General features: G+C 50.9%; 2 protein-coding genes and 2 long non-coding RNA genes across 10 annotated transcripts in view; 2 read left to right on the top strand and 2 right to left on the bottom strand.

The window, feature by feature from the left end:
- HSD17B14 (hydroxysteroid 17-beta dehydrogenase 14) overlaps nt 1-17,894 on the top strand; it is a 23,379-nt gene extending 5,485 nt beyond the window's left edge. For 2 of the 3 annotated variants that reach the window (XM_028839917.2, XM_077980719.1), the window contains exons 6-9: nt 14,821-14,925; nt 17,185-17,252; nt 17,363-17,459; nt 17,568-17,894. In XM_028839917.2, coding sequence (XP_028695750.2) covers nt 14,821-14,925; nt 17,185-17,252; nt 17,363-17,459; nt 17,568-17,741 — 444 coding nt within the window. In that variant the 3' untranslated portion in view covers nt 17,742-17,894. The remainder of the gene's footprint in view (nt 1-14,820; nt 14,926-17,184; nt 17,253-17,362; nt 17,460-17,567) is intronic. The other variant, XM_028839918.2, reaches the window with a different exon arrangement.
- The window catches only part of BCAT2 (branched chain amino acid transaminase 2), a 20,353-nt gene continuing 14,295 nt past the window's right edge, over nt 17,568-23,625 (top strand). For 3 of the 5 annotated variants that reach the window (XM_077980736.1, XM_001114272.5, XM_077980733.1), the window contains exon 1: nt 20,878-20,923. In XM_077980736.1, the coding sequence (XP_077836862.1) occupies nt 20,900-20,923 (24 nt within the window). In that variant the 5' untranslated portion in view covers nt 20,878-20,899. Of the gene's footprint in view, nt 17,684-20,877; nt 21,094-23,625 lie in introns of those variants that run through there. The other 2 variants (XM_077980735.1, XM_077980734.1) reach the window with 2 other exon arrangements.
- On the bottom strand, nt 18,765-20,734 carry LOC144337209 (uncharacterized). Its single transcript, XR_013410009.1, has 2 exons — nt 20,353-20,734; nt 18,765-19,422 (listed from the first exon to the last, which is right to left on the bottom strand). It is a non-coding gene; the product is annotated as an uncharacterized LOC144337209 (long non-coding RNA).
- Nucleotides 21,340-23,625, bottom strand: part of LOC106994815 (uncharacterized) — a 3,658-nt gene continuing 1,372 nt past the window's right edge. Inside the window, exon 3 of the long non-coding RNA XR_001441513.3 lies at nt 21,340-21,552. This is a non-coding gene — a long non-coding RNA (uncharacterized LOC106994815). The remainder of the gene's footprint in view (nt 21,553-23,625) is intronic.

The raw sequence follows: 23,625 nt of genomic DNA, 5'->3' as shown, positions 1-23,625 counted from the left end.
GTCACAAAACTCAGCTAAATTTTGTGATTTTTGGTAGTGATGCTCCTGACCACAAGTGATCTGCCTGCCTTGGCTTTCCAAAGTGCTGGGATTACAGGCTTGAGTCACCACGCCTAGCCATCTATTTTCTGTTCTTTTTTTTTTTTTTTTGAGACGGAGTCTCGCTGTGTCGCCCAGGCTGGAGTGCAGTGGCCGGATCTCAGCTCATTGCAAGCTCCGCCTCCCGGGTTTTTACGCCATTCTCCTGCCTCAGCCTCCCCAGTAGCTGGGACTACAGGTGCCCGCCGCCTCGCCCAGCTAGTTTTTTGTATTTTTTAGTAGAGACGGGGTTTCACCGTGTTAGCCAGGATGGTCTCGAACTCCTGACCTCGTGATCCGCCCGTCTCGGCCTCCCAAAGTGCTGGGATTACAGGCTTGAGCCACCGCGCCCGGCCTTTTCTGTTCTTTAGTTTAATCTCCTTATTCTGAAAGGAAGATAAATAACTGCAAATCTTTACATCCAGCAAAAGCTACTTTTGTAGCTACAAAGCCCAGTCCTAGGAACCTTCTAGAACCTTCCAAACTGGTGTGGTGGTGGGGGTGGGAGGGGATGTTAAGAACATATCAGGGCCAGACACACTGGCTCACACCTGTAATCCCAGTGCTTTGGGAGGTCGTTGTGGGAGGTTCACTTGAGGTCAGGAGTTCAAGACAGTTGGGGCAATATGGCGAAACCCCCTCTCTACAAAAAGTTTAGAAAATTAGCCGGGCATGGCCGGGCGCGGTGGCTCAAGCCTGTAATCCCAGCACTTTGGGAGGCCGAGACGGGCGGATCACGAGGTCAGGAGATCGAGACCATCCTGGCTAACACGGTAAAACCCCGTCTCTACTAAAAAAAAAAATACAAAAAAGTAGCTGAGCAAGGTGGTGGGCGCCTGTAGTCCCAGCTACTCAGGAGGCTGAGGCAGGAGAATGGCGTGAACCCGGGAGGCAGAACTTGAAGTGAGCTGAGATCCGGCCACTGCACTCCAGCCTGGGCCACAGAGACTCCGTCTCAAAAAAAAAAAAAAAAAAAGAAAATTAGCCGGGCATGGTGGTGCCCTTGTAGTCCCAGCTACTGAGGTGGCTGAGGTGGGAGGACTGTTTGAGCCCAGGAAGTCGAGGCTGCTGTGAGCTATGTTCACACCACTGCCCTCCAGCCTGGGCAACAGAGCGAGATCTTAAACAAAAAGTGGGGGAGAGCGGGGCAGGGAATGAGAAAGAAAATAAACCTTTTGATCTGAGAAAGGAGAGCCCCTTTGGATGATCAGGATCAGGCCCAGAGGGGCTTTTTAACAACTTTTAAAAAAAAATAATTAATTTTTTGAGATAGAGTCTCACTCTGTCACCCAGGCTGGAGTGCAGTGGTACAGTCTCGGCTCACTGCAACCTCTGCCTCCCAGGTTTAAGCAGTTCTCTGCCTCAGCCTCCCAAGTGGCTGGGATTACAGGCACCCACCACCACGCCCAGCTAATTTTTAAATATTTTTAGTAGAGACAGGATTTCACCATGTTGGCCAGGCTGGTCTTGAACTCCTGACCTTGTGATCCACCCACCTCAGCCTCCCAAAGTGCTGGGATTACAGGCGTGAGCCACTGCGCTTGGCCTTTTTATTTTTAATAGAGGTGGGGTTTCACTATGTTGTCCAGGCTGGTCTCAAACTCTTGGGTTCAAGTGATCCTCCTGCCTCAGCCTCCCAAACTCCTGGGATTACAGGTGTGAGCCACTGCACCTGGCTCAGCGGGACTTTATCAAAATTTATTTTAATTACTTTTTAGAGACAGGGACTCACTCTGTTACCCTGGCTGGAGTACCGTCATAGCTCACAGCAGCCTCCAAGCCCTGGGCTCAGTGATCCTCTTGTATCAGCCTCCTGAGTAGTTGGGACCACGGGGTGCACCACTAGGATTGACTAATTTTACTAATTTCTTGATTTTTTTTTTTTTTTGAGACGGAGTTTCACTCTTGTTGCCCAGGCTGGAGTGCAATGGTGCGATCTCAGCTCACAGCAACCTCCGCTTCCTCAGCTCAAGCGATTCTCCTGCCTCAGCCTCCCAAGTAGCTAGGATTACAGGCATGCACCACCATGCCCGGCTAATTCTGTATTTTTTTAGTAGAGACAGGGTTTCTCCATGTTGGTCAGGCTGGTCTCGAACTCCCGACCTCAGGTGATCCGCCCGTCTCGGCCTCCCAAAGTGCTGGGATTACAGGCATGAGCCACCACGCCCGGCAATTTTACTAATTTTTAACTTTTTTGTAGAGACAGGGTCTTGCTATGCTGCCCAGGCTGATCTCGAACTCCTTGCCTCAAGCTGGGATTATAGGCATGAGCTACTGCACCTGTCCAATAATTACCTTTTGAGGCCACTTGCTTTCCGGGCTCTAGACTACCTGATACCAAGAAGCTCTAAAGTGCCACATACTCTATAGTTCAACCATGTATAGCCAATCGCTAATCAATGTGATGTCTGTAAACCAATGACAATTCCTGATGAACAACTTTTGTAATCACCGCCTCTCCTGATTCGTCCTTTTTTCTTTAAAAATTTGAGCCTTTTTTTATTATTATTATAGAGTTGGGGTCTTGCTCTATTGCCCAGGCTGGTCTGGAACTCCTGGCCTCAAGCCATCCTTCTACCTCAGCCTCCCAAAGTGCTGGGATTACAGGCATGAGCCACTGTGCCTGGCCTGAGCCATTTTTTTTTTCTTTTGCTCTCTGGAGCACTCCTCAATACAACCGGGAAGTATATCCAGGGCAGCAGGTTGAGTGTGTCAACCTGCCGCCCAGCACACACTCCTATATTAATAATCTCCTATATTAATAATCTCCTATGTTAATCATATCCTATATTAAAAAGGAAGAAGGTTCTCAGCCTGCTGCCTGGGACACGCTCCTGTATTAAATAAATTCTTTGTTGGGCGCGGTGACTCACACCTATAGTCCCAGTGCTGTGGGAGGCCAAGGCAGGCAGATCGCTTGAGGTCAGGAGTTTGAGACCAGCTTGGCCAATATGGTGAAACCCCATCTCTACTAAAAATACAAAAATTAGCCAGACGTTGTGGCGTGCACTTGTAATTCCAGCACTCAGGAGGCTGCGGCAGGAGGATCACTTAAACCTGGGAGGTAGAGGTTGCAACGAGCTGACATGGTGCCACTGCGCTCCAGCCTGAGTGACAGAACAAGACTCTGTCTCAAAAATAAAAATAAATAAATAAATAAATAAACTCAGTCCTATATTAAAAAGGAAGAAGGTCCTGAACCTGCAGCCTGGGATACACTCTTATATTAATAATCTCCTCTATTAATAATCTCTTATATTAGGCCGGGTGCGGTGGCTCAAGCCTGTAATCCCAGCACTTTGGGAGGCCGAGACGGGCAGATCACGAGGTCAGGAGATCGAGACCATCCTGGCTAACACGGTGAAACCCCGTCTCTACTAAAAAATACAAAAAAACTAGCCGAGCGCGGTGGCGGGCGCCTGTAGTCCCAGCTACTCGGGAGGCTGAGGTAGGAGAATGGCGTGAACCCGGGAGGCGGAGCTTGCAGTGAGCTGAGATCCGGCCACTGCACTCCAGCCTGGATGGCAGAGCGAGTCTCCGTCTCAAAAAAAAAAAAAAAAAAAAAAAAAAATCTATATTAAAAAGGAAGGAGAAGAGTTGGTCACGGTGGCTCACACCCGTAATCCCAGCACTTTGGGAGGCCGAGGGGGGTGGATCACCCGAGGTCGGGAGTTCAAGACCAGCCTGGCCACCATGGTGAGACCCCGTCTCCACTAAAAATACACAAAAAATTAGCTGGGCATGGTGGTGTGTGCCTGCAATCTGAACTACTCGGGAGGCTGAGGCAGGAAAATTGCTGGAACCTGGGAGATGGAGGTTGCAGTGAGCCGAGATCGCACTACTGCACTTCAGTCTGGGTGACAGAGCGAGACTCCATCTCAAAAAAAAAAAAAAAAAAAGTGGGGTATTTGGTTCATTTGTTCTCTCCACCTCCAGCAACGGAGCAACTCACCAGAGCTGCCATTCACTGTGGCAGGAAAGCCTGGGGAGGGCGCTGTTGAGTGTGAACTGCCTGGTGGACGTCCTGGTGGGAATGGGCATTGGGCATGAGATCGTGGAGGTGGGGCTCTGGAGACAGCAGCTTGGAGCTGACCAGTTTGAGGTTGGAGGAACTCAGGAGAGCAAGAGTAGGCAAAGAGGGAAGAAGCCTGGGGAACGGCTCAGCGTCCAGAAGCTTCAGGTGCTGACTCTGAGGTCGTATCTGAGATCCAGGTGAAATGTTCCTGGGAGGTTGGGCAATGCCCTGCTCAACTGGTGAAGAACCCTGGCTCCTGTTCCAAACTTTTGTTGACTTTCTAGGATTAACCCAACACTAAAAATACATCCACACATAAAACACACCTACACCTCAGCCCATGAAGAGTTAATATATGTATATGTTTTTTCTTTTTTGTTCTTTTTCTTTTCTTTTTTTTTTTTTTGAGATAGAATCTTGTTCCATCACCCAGGCTGGAGTGCCATGGCACGATCTCTGCTCACCGCAACCTCGACCACCTGGGCTCAAGCAATTCTCCTGCCTCAGCCTCCCGAGGAGCTGAGACTACAGGTGCCCACTACCACGCCCAGCTGATTTTTGTATTTTTTGTAGAGTTGGGGGTCTCACTATGTTGTTCAGGCAGGTCTCAAACTCCTAAGCTATAGCGGTCTGCCTGCCTCGGCCACCCAAAGTGCTAGGATTACAGGCGTGAGCCACTGTGTCCGGCCTATGTTTTTTCATTCACTGCCAACATTTTACAAGACAGATTTCACATAAACCACCAAATGTCTTGTTTCTCTTAGAGAGTTGGTCAAGTTGGTCGACAGGACCTGTGGGGCAGGGAGGCAGAAGTAAGAAGTGGCTTGTTTGCCTCAATTCTCTGCCACTTCTTACCTGCAACATTGTGCAAGTTACTCAGCATTTCTGCTCCTCTGTTTTCTCACCTGTAAAATGGGGCCAATCATGACAGAGTTGTTCTGAGGATTTAATGAGATTAGATTAAATACCCGTGAAACCCTTATGAATATTTATCATGCTGCAATCTCAGCACTTTGGGAGGCTGAGGTGGGAAAATCGCCTAAGCTCAGGAGCTCGAGATCAGCCTGGGCAACATAGCCCCAGACCCCATCTCAACCAAAAATAAACAAAATTAGCCAGACATGGTGGCACACATCTGTAGTCTCAGCTACTCTAGAGGCTGAGGAGGATCACTTGAGCCTAGGAGGTTGAGGCTGTAGTGAGCTTTGTTTGTGCCACTGCACTCCAGCCTGGGCAACAGAGTAAGACTTTGTCTCAAACAAAACAAAGCAAAAACAACTTGCTCTACCCATTGCCTCCTGCCACCCCCACTACCCAGATCATACAATTTTTTTTTTTTGAGATGGAGTCTCACTCTGTTGCCCAGGCTGGAGTGCAGTGGTGCCATCTCAGCTTACTGCAGCCTCCACCCACTGGGGTCAAGCTGATTCTCCTGCCTCACCCTCCCAAGTAGCTGGGACTACAGGCACACGCCACCATATCTGGCTAATTTTTGTATTTTTAGTAGAGATGAGGTTTCATCATGTTGGCCAGGCTGGTCTGGAACTCCTGACCTCAGGTGATCCGCCCGCCTTGGCCTCCCAAAGTGCTGGGAGGCGTGAGCCACCGCGCCCAGCCCAGAGCCCAGATCATACAATTTTATCAGGAGGAACTTCATATGTACCATACCACCAGTGTATTAGAATCCTTTTTACTTTTATTTTGACATAACTTAAGACTTGCAGAATGTTCCTGGAATAGTACAGAGAATTCCTGTATAATGAAACTCCCCATTGTTCTTTTCTTTTCTTTTTTCTTTTTTTTTTTTTTGAGACAGAGTCTTGCTTTGTCGCCAGGCTGGCATGCAGTGACACGATCTCGGCTCACTGCAACCCTTGCCTCCTGGGTTCAAGCTACTCTCTTGCCTCATCCTTCCAAGTAGCTGCTGGAACTACAGGCATGTACCACCACACCCTCTAATTTTGTTTTTAGTAGAGACAGGGTTTCACCATGTTGGCCAGGATGATCTCAATATCCTGACCTCGTGATCCGCCTGCCTCGGTCTCCCAAAGTGCTGGGATTACAAGTGTGAGCCACTGTGTCCGGCCCTTTGTTTCTTTCTCTCTTTCTTTCTCTCTCTCTTTCTCTCTCTCTTTCTTTTCCCTTCCTTTTTTCCTTCCTTCCTTCCTTCCTTCCTTCCTTCCTTCCTTCCTTCCTTCCTTCCTTCCTTCTTTCCTTCCTTCCTCCCTCCCTCCCTCCCTTCCTTTTTTCTTTCCTTCTTTCGTCCTTTCCTTTTCTTCCCAGGCTGGTGAGCAGTGGTGCCATCACAGCTCGCTGCAGCCTTGAACTCTTGGGCTCGAGGTATCTTCCTGCCTCAACCTCTCAGCCTTCCGAGTAGCTGGGACTACAGGTACGTGCCACAGCACCTGACTAATTTTGTTTTAGTTTCAGTAGAGAGGAGGTCTTGCTATGTTGCCCAGGCTGGTCTTGAACTCCTGAGTTCAAACTATCTTCCTGCCTTGGCCTCCTAAAGTGTTAGGATTACAGGAGTGAGCCACCACACCTGGCCTTCTTTCTTTCTTTTTTTCTTGACTTTTACTTGTGGTTCAATATTTAACATTTATTTATTTATTTATTTCATGGTATCTCGCTCTGTTGCCCAGGCTGGAGTGCAATGGCATGAGCTCGGCTCACTGCAACCTCTGCCTCCTGGGTTCAAGCCATTCTCCTGCCTCAGCCTACCAAGTGGCTGGGACTACAGATATGCACCACCACGCCCGGCTAATTTTTGTGTTTTTAGTAGAGACGGTTTCACCATGTTGGCCAGGCTGGTCTCGAACTCCTGACCTCAAGTGATCTGCCCGCCTCGGCCTCCCAAAGGGCTGGGATTACAGGCGTGACCCACCATGCCTGGCCTCAATGTTTAACATTTTAAAAAAATAAAAATAGGCTGGGTGCGGTGGCTCACACCTGTAATCCCAGCGCTTTGGGAGGCCAAGGCTGGCGGATTGCCTGAGATCAGGAGTTCAAGACCAGCCTGGCTAACATGGTGAAAATGCGTCTCTACTAAAAATACAAAAAAAATTAGCTGGGCATGGTGGCACATACCTGTAGTCCCAGCTACTCGGGAGGTTGAGGCAGGAGAATCACTTGGACCCGGTGAGGCCGAGGTTGCAGTGGGCTGAGATTGCGCCACTGCACTCCAGCCTGGGCGACAGAGCAAGACTTGGTCTCAAAAAAAAAAAGAAAAAAAGAAAAGAAAAGAAAAGAAAAATAGAGTAGTATAATAAATACTTATATGCCCATCATTTGTATTAGCATTTATTCACATTTATACATAAATATATGTATTTCTTTTTGTCAAAGTATTATATTACGACACCATGACAGTTCGTTTCCAAACACTTTAGTAAGCATCTCCTAAAAATAAAGCCTTACTATTATTATTTTTTTTATTTTTTTTTATTTTTTTTTATTATTATTTTTTTGAGACGGAGTCTCGCTCTGTCGCCCAGGCTGGAGTGCAGTGGCCAGATCTCAGCTCACTGCAAGCTCCACCTCCCGGGTTCACGCCATTCTCCTGCCTCAGCCTCCCAAGTAGCTGGGACTACAGGCGCCCGCCACCTTGCCCGGCTAGTTTTTTGTACTTTTTAGTAGAGACGGGGTTTCACCGTATTAACCAGGATGGTCTCGATCTCCTGACCTCGTGATCCGCCCGTCTCGGCCTCCCAAAGTGCTGGGATTACAGGCTTGAGCCACCGCGCCCGGCCAGCCTTACTATTATTATTATTTTGAGATAGTGTCTTGCTCTGTCTCCCAGGCTGGAGTGCAGTGAAATGATCATGGCTCACTGCAGCCCCAACTTCCTAGGCTCAAGTGATCCTCCTACCTCAGCCTCTAGGTTGCTGGGTCAGCAGGCATGCACCACCACGCACAACCAATCTTTTGTTTTTTTGCAGAGACAGACTCTCACCATTTTGTCCAGGCTCAGGCCTTTTTTACATAAGAAAAATACCATTGTATCACCTAATACAATTAACAGAAATGTCTTAATACCATGTCATAGTTAACTCTATATAAACAGACCCAGAAGTTCCCAAATGTTTTATTATCACTGATTTGTTCACACCAGGATCCTGACAACATCTGTGTATTGCATTTGGTTTCCCTGAGGGCAAAGACTTTTGTCTGCTTGTTCATGCACTTGTTGCAAAGAAATCTTGTGAACACTTGTGTCGCTGCCATTATCACCATCGCTATTTCCATCATCATTACCATTGTTACCACCCTCACCATCATTCTCACCATCATCCTCACATCACCATTTTCACCATTACCATCATCACCATCAACACCATCATCACCACCATCATTACCATCCCATCCCCAACCTCGCCATCATCATCACCACCATCATTACCACCATCATTACCATCCCATCCCCAACCTCGCCATCATCATCACCACCATCATTACCACCATCATTACCATCCCATCCCCAACCTCGCCATCATCATCACCACCATCATTACCACCATCACCACCATCACCATCATCACCGTCATCATCACTGTCATTACCACAATCATCACCATCACCATCAGCAACATTATCATCGCCATCATTGCCAACATCACCACCATCATCACCATCACCATCATTACCACAATCATCACCATCACCATCGTCATCATCATCACCACTGTCATTACTACAATTACCATCACCATCACCACCATCATTGCTACAATTTACCATCACCATCATCACCACCATCATTACCACAATCACCATCACCATCGTCATTACCGCAATCACCATTACCACCATCATCACCATCACCATCCTCATCATCATCACCACTATCATTACTACAATTACCATCACCATCATCACCACTGTTACCACAATCATCACCATCACCACCATCGCCATCCTCACCAACATCATTGTCATCACCATCATTACCACAATGGTCACCATCATCATCACCATCACCATCCTCACCAACATCATCATTGTCATCACCATCATTACAATTGTCACCATCATCACCACCATCACCATCCTCACCAATATCATCATCGTCATCACCATCATCACCACAATCATCACCATCATCATCACCATCATTACCACAATCGTCACCATCATCACCACCCTCACCAACATCCTCACCATCACCACCATTATCATCACCATCATTATTACCACAATCACCATCACCATCATCACCATCATCACCCTCACTATCATCACCATCTTCACTATCACCATCATCACCACCATCATCAGCATCCTCACCATCATCCTCATCCTAATCATCATCCTTCTCACCATCTTCACCATCACCATCTTCATCACCACCATTATCACGATCATACTCACCATCACCATCATGACCACCATCATCATCACCATCATCACCATCATCACCATCACCATCAAAATCCCTTAGAAGCTCTCTTTTTTCTCTTCTCTCTCAGCCATGTGACTTTGGAAGCTGTTTAAATGTTGATTCTGGGGCCCCTGCACAGATCCCTTGAATTAGAATCTCCAGGTCTTTGGCCTTCCTGGTGGATTCTGATACAAGCCAAAGTTTGTGACTCCCTAGGCAAGGGAGAACAAGGGCGGGATTAAGGATATTTAGATAGTCGAGGAAATGATACCTTGTGGAAAGGAGGGATCCACAGAAGGTGTTGGAGCACGGGGGTTTCAGTAGTCTCTCAGAACTGGATTATTTATTAAAGATCTATCCATTCTGGCCGGGTGCGATGGCTCCCGCCTGTAATCCCAGCATTTTGGGAAGCCCAGGCGGGTGGATCACAAGGTCAGGGGTTTGAGACCAGCCTGGCCAATATGGTGAAACCCTGTCTCTACTAAAAAAATACAAAAATTAGCCGGGCATAGCTGGTAGTCCCAGCTACTCGGGAGGCTGAGGCAAGAGAATTGCTTGATCCCGGGAGGTGGAGGTAGCAGTGAGACGAGATTGCAAAAAACAATCTCTTTTGTTTTTGTTAGAGATCGGGTCTTGCTCTGTTGCCCACACTGGAGTGCCATGGTGTGATCATAGTTCACTGAAGCCCTGACCTCCCAGGCTCGAGTAATCCTCCTGCCTCAGCCTCCCGAAAACCTGGGACCACAAACACACACCACTATGCCTGGCTAATTTTTGTATTTTTGTTGAGATGTGGGGGGGTCTCACTATGTTGTCCAGACTGGTCTCAAACTCCTTGGGCTCAAGTGATCCTCCCACTTCAGCCTCCCCAAATGCTGGGATTACAGGCGTGAGCCACTGCACCTGGCCCAGGCAGTGTTATAGGTGCTGGAGGTACAGCAGGGAGCCAGGTCCATGTGGGCTCTGTCCTTGGGGAGTTTACACTCCTGGGCAGCCAGGTGTTACTAAACAGACAGACATGAGTTCAGAAGAGTGTGTGTGTGTTTTGCTTTAGGAGGGGGTGGGTATGGTTCTGGGAGAATGTGACCTGGAGACTGGCCCGTTCAGGGAATGTAGCCAAACTTCTTGGAAGTAATGAAATCTGAGCATCATTGACCAGTGGAGGGGGTGGAGAAAGAGATGGCAGGGCGAGGGCCTGGCAGCGAGACAGGGTTTGGCGCTGCTGCCAGCTGGGCCCAGTGAGAGAAGGGGATGTTGCAAGAAGAGATTGGGGCAGGGACCAGATCAGGCAGGGCCTCGAAGGCCATGCTGAAGCATCTGGTCTTTATCTCAAGAGCACTAGGGAGCTATGGAAGGTATTTGAGCAAGGGAGTGATGTGATCTTGCTAATATTATTTAACAGGTCATAGGCTCTGGCTCCTGTAGGTATGAGGGAAGAATCTGAGGGCCAAGCATGAGAGTGGGAGAACCAGTATTAGGAGTTGATTGCATTTGAGCCAGGCACGGTGGTTCACGCCTGTAATCCCAGCACTTTGGGAGGCTGAGGCGGGCAGATCGCCTGAGGTCAGGAGTTTGAGACCAGCCTGGCCAAAAAGGAGAAACCCTGTCGCTACTAAAAATACAAAAATTAGCCAGGCGTGGTGGCGGACGCATGTAATCCCAGCTACTTGGGAGGCTGAGGCAGGAGAATTGCTTGAATCTGGGAGGCGCAGGTTGCAGTGAGCCAAGATCGTGCCACTGCACTCAAGCCTGGGTGACAGAGCAATACTCCGTCTCTAAAAAAAACAAATAAGAAAAGGAGTTGATAGCATTTGTCCAAGGGAGAAGTGGGGGCTTTCAAGTCCTCGTGATCTGGCCCCTGTTCTTCTCTGACCTCACCTCCAGCCACACTGGTCTTATTGCTCCCAAACACAGCAGGCCTGCTCCTATCTCAGAACTTTGGCACTTAAGAGCTGGGGTCTCAGTATGTTGCACAGACTGGCTTTGAACTTCTGGGCTGAAGTGATCCTCCTACCTTGGTCTCCCAAAGCACTGACATTACAGGTATCCGCCACTGCACCCGGCCCCCAGCAGGTCCTTGATGTAGAGCAGGTGCTTAGCGACCTTGAGGGGTGTGGGGGAAGGACACTCAGGATGTGTGGGACAAATATTTAATGAACTCCAGCTGTGTGCCTCGTGCTGGGGTGAGGGTGGCAAGAACTGTGTCTCCGCCCTGGTGAGACTTACGTTTGCAGGGTCAGGTGGGGGAGGAGATTAAACGGCAGGGCAGGTGCACAGACTGAGGGAGAAATGGAGCAAGGCAGGCGGAGTGGGCACTGGGAGGGAGGGAGGGCGTCAAAGCTGGTGGAAGTGAGAGGAGGCGAGGGTGAGGGAGGTTCCCTGAGGAGAAGGCCAGAGGCTGGTCAATGCCCACATCATTCATGCTCATATTACAGCATGGTTTCTCTTTTTCTTTTTCTTTCTTTCTTTCTTTCTTTTTCTTTTTCTTTTTTTTTTTTTTTTGTGAGCCACGGCACCTGGCCTAAAGTTCTTAACACTTAGAATTGTGAGAAATTGTTGTTTGTTTATGGGTTTGGGCCTCAGCCCGTCCAGCAGCAAACGCTGGCTCTGTCGGGTGTCATGTGATGCCCTGTGGGCGTGAATCATCCCTCCATTCCTCAGTCTTCTCACTTGTGAAATGGGACTCTCAGCTGTACCTCCTCTTTGTAGGTACAGGAGAATGTTAGAGGGATGAAATGAGCTCATCTGTGTAAATTGCTGAGGACAGGGCTGGACACATACCAGGTCCTCCATTCATTCATTAATTCACTCATTCATTCATTCAAAGGATATTTATGAAGCGTGTGCTACGTGCCAGGCACCTTAGTGCTGGGAAAGAAACAAACTCAGAAATCTTGACCGTCTCTCATAGGTTTCTGCGTGCTGGTGGGAGAGACAGAACATGAACAAACTAGTAAAATATATATGGCCTGTCAGAAGGGAGTGTGTGACACAGAGAAAAGACATCTGGAAGAGGGAAGGGGACTCAGGGGTATGGGAACTGCAGTTTTATTTTATAATTTTATTTTTTGGGGCCACGTGCAGTGGCTCATGCCTGTAATCCCAGCACTTTGGGAGGGCGAGGCAGGCAGATTACTTGAGCTCAGGAGTTCAAGACCAGCCTGGCCAACACGGTGAAACCCCGTCTCTACTAAAAAATACAAAAATTAGCCGGGCATGGTGACACATGCCTGTAGTTCCAGCTACTTGGGAGACTGAGGCAAGAGAATTGCTTGAACCTGGGAGGTGGAGGTTGCAGTGAGCCAAGATGACATCACTGCATTCCAGCCTGGGCGACAGAGTGAGACTCTGTTTCACAAAACAAAACGAAACAAAAAAAAATTTTTTTTGTTAGAAAAATAAAGACAGGCCGGGCCCCATGGCTTACGCCTGGAATCCCAGCACTTTGGGAGGCCGAGGCAGGCAGATCACATGAGATCAGGAGTTCAAGACCAGCCTGGCCAGCATAGTGAAACCCTGTCTCCACTAAAAAAAAAAATTATCCCGGTGTGGTGGCACACGCCTGTAGTCCCAGCTACTCGGGAGGCCGATGCAGGAGAATCACTTGATCCTGGGAAGCAGAGGTTTCAGTGAGCTGAGGTCGCACCACTGCACTCCAGCCTAGACAACAGAGCGATACTCCATCTCAAAAAAAAAAAAAAGAAAGAAAAAGAAAGACAGGGTCTTGCTAAGTTGCCCAGGCTGGTCTCAAACATCTGGGTTCAAGCAATCCTCCCTCCTCGGCCTCCCAAAGTACAAGGATTACAGGCATGAGCCACTGAGCCCGGCCTGCAGTTTTAAATAGTATAGCCAGGGAAGGCCTCACTGAAGAGGTGACCTCGGATCAGGGTTTGAGGGAGCTGAGGGAGAGTGTTTACCCAGGACAGTCCTGTTTATCATTGACACTGTGGCCTGAAAATACTGTGTCCCCGGAAACCCTTCAGTCCTGGGCAAACTGGGATGGCTCGCCACCCTAGGAGTGGGTCTTGTGGCTCTCTTAGGAAAAGGCACTCCGGGCAGAGAGAGCAGCAAGTTCAAAGGCCCTGAGGCTGGAACAGGCAAGGTGTGTCTGAAGATACAGCACAGAAAAGGGTGGAGGCCATTTTGGAGGGGACTCATTTAGATTCCCACTCGGAGAGCCTGCTAGGGGTGCCGCCTCGTACCAAGTCGTCTTAAGTGGCAAAAACCGGCCTTGCCTGGCCAGCTCAGCTGCCCAAGGCAAGTGAGATCAAAGACAGAATTTGAGTTTATCCAAGGTCATGTGTAGTCAATGAACACACACACACACACACACACACACACACACACACACACACACACAGAATGAGAGAGAGAGAGAGAGAGTATATTTAGGGACTTCCCAGGTGGCCAGGGAATTGAATTGCAGGAGAGAAGGTGGCAGGAAACAGTGCATTTCTTTTTTTTTTTTTTTTTTTTTTGAGACAGAGTCTTGCTCTGTTACCCAGGCTGGAGTGCAGTAGCGCGATCTTGGCCCCCTGCAACCTCCACCTCCCAGGTTCAAGCAATTCTCCTGCCTCAGCCTCCCAAGTAGCTGAGATTACAGGCATGTGCCACCATGCCTGGCTAATTTTGTATTTTTAGTAGAGATGGGGTTTCATCATGTTGGCCAGACTGTTCTCAAACTCCTGACCTCATGATCTACCCACCTCAGCCTCCCAAAGTGCTGGGATTACAGGCATGAGACACTGTGCCTGGTCTAGAGTGCCTTTCATGAAGGCCTCATAGAAACCATCTTCCCCTCCATGGATAAAAGAACTTCCTGGCTGGGTGTGATGGCTCACGCCTGTAATCCCAACACTTTGGGAGGCTGAGCGGGGAGGATTGCTTGAGCCCAGGAGTTTGGAGCTGCAGTGAGCTACAGTCTTGCCGCTGCATTCCAGCCTGGCCCACAGAGACTTCATCGGAAAAGAACTTCATCCCATTTTTCACAAATATGCAGCCTTCTGGGTCTCTCATCCATTTTCCTGTCTTGATATGGACAGGAATTTGAGTAACATACAAAGACCAAGGGAGAGGGGAACAGAGATAGAGACAAAGACAGACAAGTCCCAGGAGAAGAGAGAGAAATCTCTTTCCACCGAGAGACTCCTTGAGTGCTCAGACCCAGCGACCCCAGGGCAAACCAGAGAAGGTGTTACGTTAGATGCTGTCTCTAGCAGTCACTGAGATCAACTGCAAACACGCCAGGGAGATGGCTGTCATCCCAGACTTCAGGATGGCTGTGGCTGTGTTTCAGTGGTCTGGGGAGATGCAGGGCTTGTGTGGCTTACTTGGCCTCTTGTCTCCCTAGCTCGCCCTCCCCCACCTGCGGAAGAGCCAAGGGAATGTCATCAACATCTCCAGCCTAGTGGGGGCAATTGGCCAGGCCCAGGCAGTTCCCTATGTGGCCACCAAGGTACAGCAGCCCCTACCCCTTCCTTCCCTCCCTACTCCTTCCCATGGGCCTTAGCTTGGAGTCCAGACACCTTAGGAGCCAAACCTAGCAAGATCTTGGCCCTAGAGAGTCTCACACCCAACTGCCAGATTCAGTACCCAGGCATAACTGCCTGTGATAGATTTCTGTTTTTTTCTTTTATTTATTTATTTATTTATTTATTTATTTTATTTTATTTTATTTTTATTTTTATTTTATTTTTTTTTTTTGAGACGGAGTCTCACGCTGTTGCCCAGGCTGGAGTGCAGTGGCGTGATCTCAGCTCACTGCAAGCTCCACCTCCTGGGTTCACGCCATTCTCCTGCCTCAGCCTCCTGAGTAGCTGGGACTACAGGCGCCCGCCACCGCGCCCGGCTAATTTTTTGTATTTTTTAGTAGAGACGGGGTTTCACTGTGGTCTCGATCTCCTGACCTTGTGATCCGCCCGCCTCGGCCTCCCAAAGTGCTGGGATTACAGGCTTGAGCCACCGCGCCCGGCCTTATTTTAATTTTTTTGAGACGGAGTCTCGCTCTGTCGCCCAGGCTGGAGTGCTGTGGCTTAATCTCGGCTCACTGCAAGCTCCACCTCTCGCGTTCACGCCATTCTCCTGCCTCAGCCTCCAGAGGAGCTGGGACTACAGGCGCCCGCCACCACACCTGGCTAATTTTTTTGTATTTTTAGTACTGATGGGGTTTCACCGTGTTAGGCAGAATGGTCTCGAACTCCTGACGTTGTGATCCGCCCGCCTCGGCCTCCCAAAGTGCTGGGATTACAAGCGTGAGCCACTGCGCCTGGCCCTTTTTTTTTTTTCTTTTTTTTGAGACGGAGTCTCACTCTGTCACCATGTAGGAGTGCAGTGGCGTGATCTCGGCTTGCTGCAACCTCTGCCTCCCAGGTTCAAGGGATTCTCCTGACTCAGCCTCCTGAGTAGCTGGGACTACAGGAGCAGGCCACTATGCCCAGCTTTTTTTTTTTTTTTTTTTTTGTATTTTTTAGTAGAGACAGGGTTTCACCATGGTAGCCAGGATGGTCTCGATTTTCTGACCTCATGATCCGCCTGCCTTGGCCTCCCAAAGTGCTGGGATTACAGGCGTGAGCCACCGCGCCCAGCAGATTTCTGTGTGTTTTTTTTGTTGTTGTTTGTTTGTTTTGAGATGGAGTTTCGCTCTTGTTGCCCAGGTTGGAATGGAATGGCAAGATCTCGGCTCACTGCAACCTCCGCCTCCCGGGTTCAAGCAATTCTCCTGCCTCAGCCTCCCAAGTAGCTGAGATTACAGGTGGCTGCCACCATGCCCAGCTAGTTTTTTGTATTTTTTAGTAGAGACGAAGTCTCACCATGTTGGTGAAGCTGGTCTCAAACTCCGGACCTCAGGTGATTCACCCGCCTCAGCCTCAGAAAGTGTTGGGATTACAGGCGTGAGCCACTGCGCCCGGCCCTTCTTCTTTTTTTTTTGAGATAGGGTCTCACTCTGTCGCCCAGGTTGTAGTACGGTGGCATGATCTCAGCTCACTGCAACCTCTGCCTCACAAGTTCAAGCTATTCTTACGCCTCAGCCTCCCCAGTAGCTGGGATTACAGGCGTGCACCACCATGTCCGGTTAATTTTTGTATTTTTAGTAGAGATGAGCTTTCGCCATGTTGGCCAGGCTGGTCTCGAACTCCTGACGTCTAGTGATCCACCCATCCCAGCCTCCCAAAGTGCTGGGATTATAGGTGTGAGCCACTGCGCCCGGCCCTTCTTTTTCTTCATTTACATTTTGTTTTGTTTTGTTTTGAGATAGAGTCTTACCCTGTCGTCCAGGTTGTAGTGCGGTGGCACGATCTCAGCTCACTGCAGCCTCTGCCTCACAGGTTCAAGGGATTCTCATGCCTCAGCCTCCCCAGTAGCTGGGATTACAGGCATGCACCACCATGTCCAGTTAATTTTTGTATTTTTAGTAGAGATGGGGTTTTGCCATGTTGGCCAGGCTGGTCTGGAACTCCTGGCCTCAAGTGATCCACCCATCCCGGCCTCCCAAAGTGCTGGAATTACAGGTGTGAGCCACCGCACCTGGCCTTCCTGTGACAGATTTCTATGCCAAGTTTCTCCCAAGAAACCAAGGCTGGTGCCTCTGAAGGCAGACTTCAAGGAGGGCATGACTTCCCCATTCTGATGCCCCCCCTGGCAGGCAGGAGACAATGGATGGCAGGGACCCCATGTCCGGGGGACTGAACTTTCTTCCCCGCTCCGTTTTCTGCAGGGGGCAGTAACGGCCATGACCAAAGCCTTGGCCCTGGATGAAAGTCCATATGGTGTCCGAGTCAACTGGTGAGCTGCTCTGAGCAGGCTGAGAGCCTTCTGGGGGAACTGGGGTGACTGGGAGTGATCCCAAGTGATTCGAGACAGATATCTTTGATCCCCTCTTTCCCTTCCCCCAGTATCTCCCCAGGAAACATCTGGACCCCACTGTGGGAGCAGCTGGCAGCCTTAACACCAGACCCTCGGGCCACAATCCTAGAGGGCATGCTGGCCCAGGTAGGAGTGGGGTTCAGATCCAGGTGGTAGAAGGTGGCTTGGGGGTGGGGGACATGGCGATCAAATGGGGCTTCTCTTGACCTCCTTCCCCTCCTCTTTTCTCCCCAGCCACTGGGCCGCATGGGCCAGCCCGCTGAGGTCGGGGCTGCGGCAGTGTTCCTGGCCTCCGAAGCCAACTTCTGCACGGGCATCGAACTGCTCGTGACGGGGGGTGCAGAGCTGGGGTACGGGCGCAAGGCCAGTCGGAGCACCCCCGTGGACGCCTCCGATATTCCCTTCTGATTTCTCTCATTTCTACTTGGGGCCCCCTTCCTAGGACTCTCCCACCCCAAACTCCAACCTGTATCAGATGCAGCCCCCAAGCCCTTAGACTCTAAGCCCACTTAGGAAGGTACCAGGTCACCTGCAGGTTCCCATAAAAGCAATTTGCAGCCAGAAGGAGGAAGACATCGTTATATTTATTTCCTACCCTTTAGACGAGTCCTTCTGCCCACTTAGCCCCTGCACCCCAGACCCACAAGTTGCCTCTACCCTGAAGGACTGCAGCTCCCCCCGCCCCCCAATGCCAGGCCTTGCAGTAAGCAGGTGCCTGATGTTTGCTAGCCCTGTCGCTGTGGCCAGGGGCTCCTGGGAAAGGTGGAGCGGTTTGGCTTCACCAGCGCGCTAAAGGCCCGCAGGGGAGAGTAAATTAAGCGCAGTTAGGAGGTAATAGAGGGGGAGGCACAAAGGGCCCTCCTCCTTATTCTTGGCCCTTAGGGAAAAGGAGTCTTCCTCTCGGTGCCTGGGGAATAGGAAGGTGGCTGGCAAGAAAAGTCCAGAGGGAAGAGAAAGGAGGGGGTTGAGACATCTGGATCAGAGGGAGAAGGGCCTGAAACTCCTGGGTTTTGGGTCCGCAGGGCACTGGGGTATGCAGACTCCCCAGCTGGACCCAGGAGGGGCGCAGGGTCCGGGCGCGCTGGCGTCCCGCAGGTGAGGGGTGGAGCTGCAGGGCTGCTGCGGATTGGCTGTGGCGGGGGGGCGTGTGCGCCAACCGCTGACTGGCCGCGGCGGGGGCGGGAGCTGTCCGTGGGCGCCGCCCCTACAGCTCGGGGCTGGCGGTTGGGCAGCAGGACCCGGGTGGAGCGCAGAAAAACAGGGCGAGGCCCTGCGGGGGAAGGGTCCCGCGGTTTGGCTGTTCGGGCCTGTGGCTGTTGGGGTGGCAGGACAGTGACCCGGGGACAGGACTTGGGGGCACTGTGGGGGTAGAATTTGGAGACGGAGTGTCCCAGGGTAGGACTGCTGAGACACAGTGGCCAAGGGATCCGATTTTTGTTGTTGTTGTTGTTGTTTTTTAATTTGAGAGATTAGTCTCACTCTGTCGCCCAGGCTGGAGTGCTATGGTGCAATGTCGGCTCTCTACAACCTCCGCCTCCCGGGTTCAAGCGATTCTCCTGCCTCAGCCTCCCGAGTAGCTGGGATTACAGGCGCCCGCTACCACGCTTGGCTAATTTCTGTATTTTTAGTAGAGACGGGGTTTCACCATGTTGGCCAGGCTGGTCTCGAACTCCTTACCTCAGGTTATCCACCCGCCTTGGCCCCCAAAGTGCTGGGATTACAGGCGTGAGCCAGCGCGCCTGGCCAGGGACCTGATTTTGGTGCCACAGTAACCCGTAGGTTTGGGGGCACAGTGACAGAGGAGCACAATTTAGGGGGCAGTGCTGCAGGTTTGAATTGTTAGAGGTCAGAGGCATCCTGAAGGGTAGTGATTGGCGAACTCTGCCTCTGGGGTCCTGATGCTGTGGAGACACTCGTGGAGGGATAAATCAGGAAGCCCTGCGATGGGGACTGTTCTTTGAGGCTCACCTTTGAGTGCAGGATTGACAATTTTCAGGCTTCTCAGATGATAGGGGACTGGAAGAAGCCCTGGTGAACCGTTGTGTGTTTTTACCTTTTAAAGAGTCAAGCCAGGCGTGGTGGCTCACGCCTGTAATCCCAGCACTTTGGAAGGCTGCGGCGGGGGGATCACGAGGTCAGGAGTTCGAGACCAGCCATGACCAACATGGTGAAACCCCCGTCTCTACTAAAAGTACAAAAATTAGCCAGGTGTGGTGGCAGGCGCCTGTAATCCCAGCTACTCAGGAGGCTGAGGCAGGAGAACTGCTTGAACCCAGGAGGCGGAGGTTGCAGTGAGCCGAGATCGCGCCACTGCATTGCAGCCTGGCCTACACATATATCTTTTTCGTTGACAGGAAAAAATATTGGAATAGAGCAGTATCCAGGCGCAAAGTGAGGCTGCCCTTTATCCATACCTGTGGCCCTCTTCAAAATCCCTTCTCTGAAGCACCATTCCTGTTCCTGTGCATTTATGTGGTGTCCACGCTGCTGATATTTACCATGTGCTTTTCCCTTTCACAAAGGGATCGTGATACACGGAACGTCCTGCACCTTGCCTTTCCCTTCCTTTACCTCGGGCTGCTTATGCTTGCCAGTGCTCCGCCACAAGAAAATGCATTTTTGCTCCCAAGGAAATGCTTTTTTGAAAACTGTTGCATGCACGTTAGTACCTGGCTTGAGTGTGGCTGGAACACAGCCTGGGTGGGGACCGTATTTCTTTTTCTTTTCTTTTTTTTTTTTTTTTGAGACGGAGTTTCGCTCTTGTTGCCCAGGCTGGAGTGCAATGGCGCGATCTCGGCTCACCACAACCTCGGCCTCCCAGGTGCAAGCAATTCTCCTACCTCAGCCTCCCAAGTAGCTGGGATTACAGGCGTCTACCACCACGCCCTGCTAAATTTTGTATTTTTAGTAGGGACGGGGTTTCACCATGTTGGCAGGCTGGTCTCGAACTCTTGACCTCAGGCGATCCGCCCGCCTCGGCCTCCCAAAATGCTGGGATTACAGGCGTGAGCCACCGCGCCTGACTTTTTTTTTTTTTTTTTTTCTTGTGAGACGGAGTCTCACTCTGTCGCCCAGGCTGGATTGCAGTGGCGCCATCTCGGCTCACTGCAACCTCTGCCTCCTGGATTCAAGAGATTCTCCTGCCTCAGCTTCCCGAGTACCTGAGATTACAGGCGTGCGCCACCACGCCCGGCTAATTTTTTGTATTTTTGGTAGGGACGGGGCCAATTTTTTGTATTTTTAGTAGAGACGGGGTTTCACCATGTTGGACCAGGCTGGTCTCTAACTCCTGACTTCAGGTGATCCGCCCGCCTCGGCCTCCCAAGGTGCTGAGATTACAGACCTGGGCCACCTCGCCTGGCCGGGACCGTATTCCAAGACCTGCCCCCACACCAGCGCCTGGGCCCCGCAGCAGGGTTCGGCTCCCTTCCGGCGCCCTGGAGCTGGGGAGGCTTGGGGCGCTGGGCGGACGCCTTTCCCCAGGAGGAGGCGTGAGCGGGGCGTGGCCGGAACGTCTCTCCTCCGGGCCGCGCCCCGGGCGGGCACAGTTACGCGCCGCACGGATCATGGCCGCAGCCGCTCTGGGGCAGGTGGGTTCGCAGCGCCGGGGTCTGGGGAACCCCCGGGAGAGGCGCACTTCCGAGAGGACTACTGGCCTGCGGCCGGTCCGGTTCGGCGCCGCTCCTCCCGCCCTGGGGTTCTGCTGTGGGGCGCGGAGGAGGATGGCGCCCCTTGGAAAGGAGCACCAGGTTTTAATGGGGTGAGGGGGAGCGGGTAGACGTGGATGAAATGGGGCAAGTAATTGGTGGGGAGGTTAAAAAAAAAAGGGAAACATGGAGGGGCACCCTGTAATGAGGGAGGCGTGGGGGTGGGGAGGTTGTGATTTGGGGAGTGGAGCCCTGGGGTGCGGTGGGGCATCAGCCTGTGGGGGCGCTGGAATAAAGGGGCCCAGGCCTCGAGAGCCGGGGACAGGTGAGCGCAGAGTTGAACCTCAAGTCCCAGCTGTGGGAATTGGACCTAAGGTCCTATTTTCTTGGAATGAAAGTTGAAAAAAATGGAGATGGGGATTGTTGTGATCCCAAACTCCTATCTGAAGCTCTGCACCTGGATTGGAAATCGAGGCAGTGTCTCATGGTGAAAGTGATATAGATGCTGCAGGCTAGCTGAGACGATCCCTTCTGACTGTGCGATGTCAAACAGCAGCAGCGTTTCCCAGAGTCTATGATTTCAGAAAACAAGTTTTCTCAGTGAGGAAGGAAACAGCCAAAGAATGGGGTCGTTACAAGCCTTCACAGCTGCAGTGTAACCTCGGGAGAACTGTCTCTGTTAACTTTACACCTGACTTTATTTGAGTCTCTTATCCTAGCTGATGAATGTCAGAGCAGAGTTTCACTTTCTTCGGCTCTTTGTGACTGATAGGGATAGTCCTGGGATGCTTGGGGTATGTGGGCAATCTGGGCTTTAGTAGTGACACTCCTGGACTGTGGGTGGGACAGTACTGGGCTTTGACGGGTACACTTGGGACTGATGTGGACCGTCTCATCATGGCACAGTTCTGGTGTCATAGGATAGCCCTGAACTCATGGGACATTCCTAGGCTCTGATGAAGGCAGAGATATCCTGTAATGGAGATAGTTGGGCTGAGTCCTCAGCTATGATGAGGACAGTCCCAGGGTGTGGAGGGAACAGTTCTGGACCATGGTAGGGACAGTCTCAAAGGTACTGGCCTAGACAGCGACATAGGGATAGTCCTGGGGATTGAAAAGGACAACAATGGTTTTTTTGTTGTTGTTTGTTTTTTTAATTTCAGAACTGGTGAATAGGAAATAAGCCCTGGAATTTGACAGAGGCAATGCTGGTTATAATGGGGAAAAGTGCTGGGCTTTGGAGGGGGACATTCCTGAGCTGTTTGGGACAGTACTTGGCTCTGCTGGGGACCAGTTCTGATAAGTTACAGGCACAATCTGGGCTTGTGATGTGGAGCATCTTGGGCTATCATAGAACAGCCCTGGTCTGTGATGGGAGAGTCCTGGGCTATAAAGGGGGCAGTTCCAGACATGGTGGGGTCATGTGTGGGCTGTGACAAGGGCAGACTGCGCTATGATGGGGTCTCTCCTGGGCTGTGATATGGGGACAGTCCTGGAGTATGGAGGGCTGGGCTTTGACAGGGACACCACTGGTCTTTAATGGCGATACTCCTGGGCTGTATGGGATATAATGGAGGTTCTGTCACATTATAGAAACCTGCCCTGTGCACCCCTAAACCTACTTTATTTCTTTGTCTTTTCTTTTTGACCGAGTCTTGCTCTGTTGCTCAGGGTGGAGGGCAGCGGCGTGATCTCTGCTCACTGTAACCTCTGTCTTACGGGTTCAAGCGACTCTCATGCCTCAGCCACCTGCCTTAGATTACAGGCGTGACCCACTATGCTGGTCTTTTATTTTTTTTTTTAGAGAGACACTCTGTCACCTATGTTAGAGTGTAGCAGTGTGATCATAGCTCACCACAGCCTTGACCTACTTGGCTCAAGTGATCCTCCCACCTTAGCCTCCTGAGTAACTGGAATTACAGGTGTGTGCCACCATACCTGGCTAATTTTTAAATTGTTTGTAGAGATGGGGTCTTGCTATGTTGCCCAGGCTGATCTTGAACTCCTGGCCTCAAACAGTCCTCCCACCTCTGTCTCCCAAAGTGCTGGGATTACAGGCATGAGCTACTGAGCCCAGCTGCCTTCTTTCCCTTTTCCTTTCCCTTTCCCTTTCCTTTATTGAGATAGAGTCTTGCTCTATTGCCCAGGCTGGAGTGCAGTGGTATCATCTTGGCTCACTGCAACCTCCGCCTCCTGAGTTTAAGCAATTCTCCTGTCTCAGCCTCCCAAGTTGCTGGGACTACAGGCGCCCGCCACCATGCCCAGCTAACTTGTATTTTCTATAGAGACAAGATCTCCCTGTGCTACCCAGGCTGTTCTTGAACACCTGGCCTCAAGCCATCCTCCCACCTCGGCCTCCCACAGTGCTGGGATTACAGGCGCGAGCCACTGCACGTGGCCTCTTTCTTTTTTTTATGAGGTGGAGTCTTGCTCTGTCGCCCAGGCTGGACTGCAGTGGTGTGATCTCTGCTCACTGCAAGCTCCGCCTCCCAGGTTCATGCCATTTTTCTGCTTCAGCCTCCAGAGTAGCTGGGACTACAGGCGCCTGCCACCACGCCCAGCTAACTTTTTGTATTTTTAGTAGAGACGGGGTTTCACCGTGGCAGCCAGGATGGTCTTGATCTCCTGACCTCGTGATCTGCCCA

This window comes from Macaca mulatta, chromosome 19 (genome assembly GCF_049350105.2).
Source record: "Macaca mulatta isolate MMU2019108-1 chromosome 19, T2T-MMU8v2.0, whole genome shotgun sequence".
In the NCBI taxonomy this organism is placed as follows: domain Eukaryota; kingdom Metazoa; phylum Chordata; class Mammalia; order Primates; family Cercopithecidae; genus Macaca; species Macaca mulatta.
Note: the sequence above shows the minus strand (reverse complement) of the source record. Positions and strands in the feature narration are given on the sequence as shown.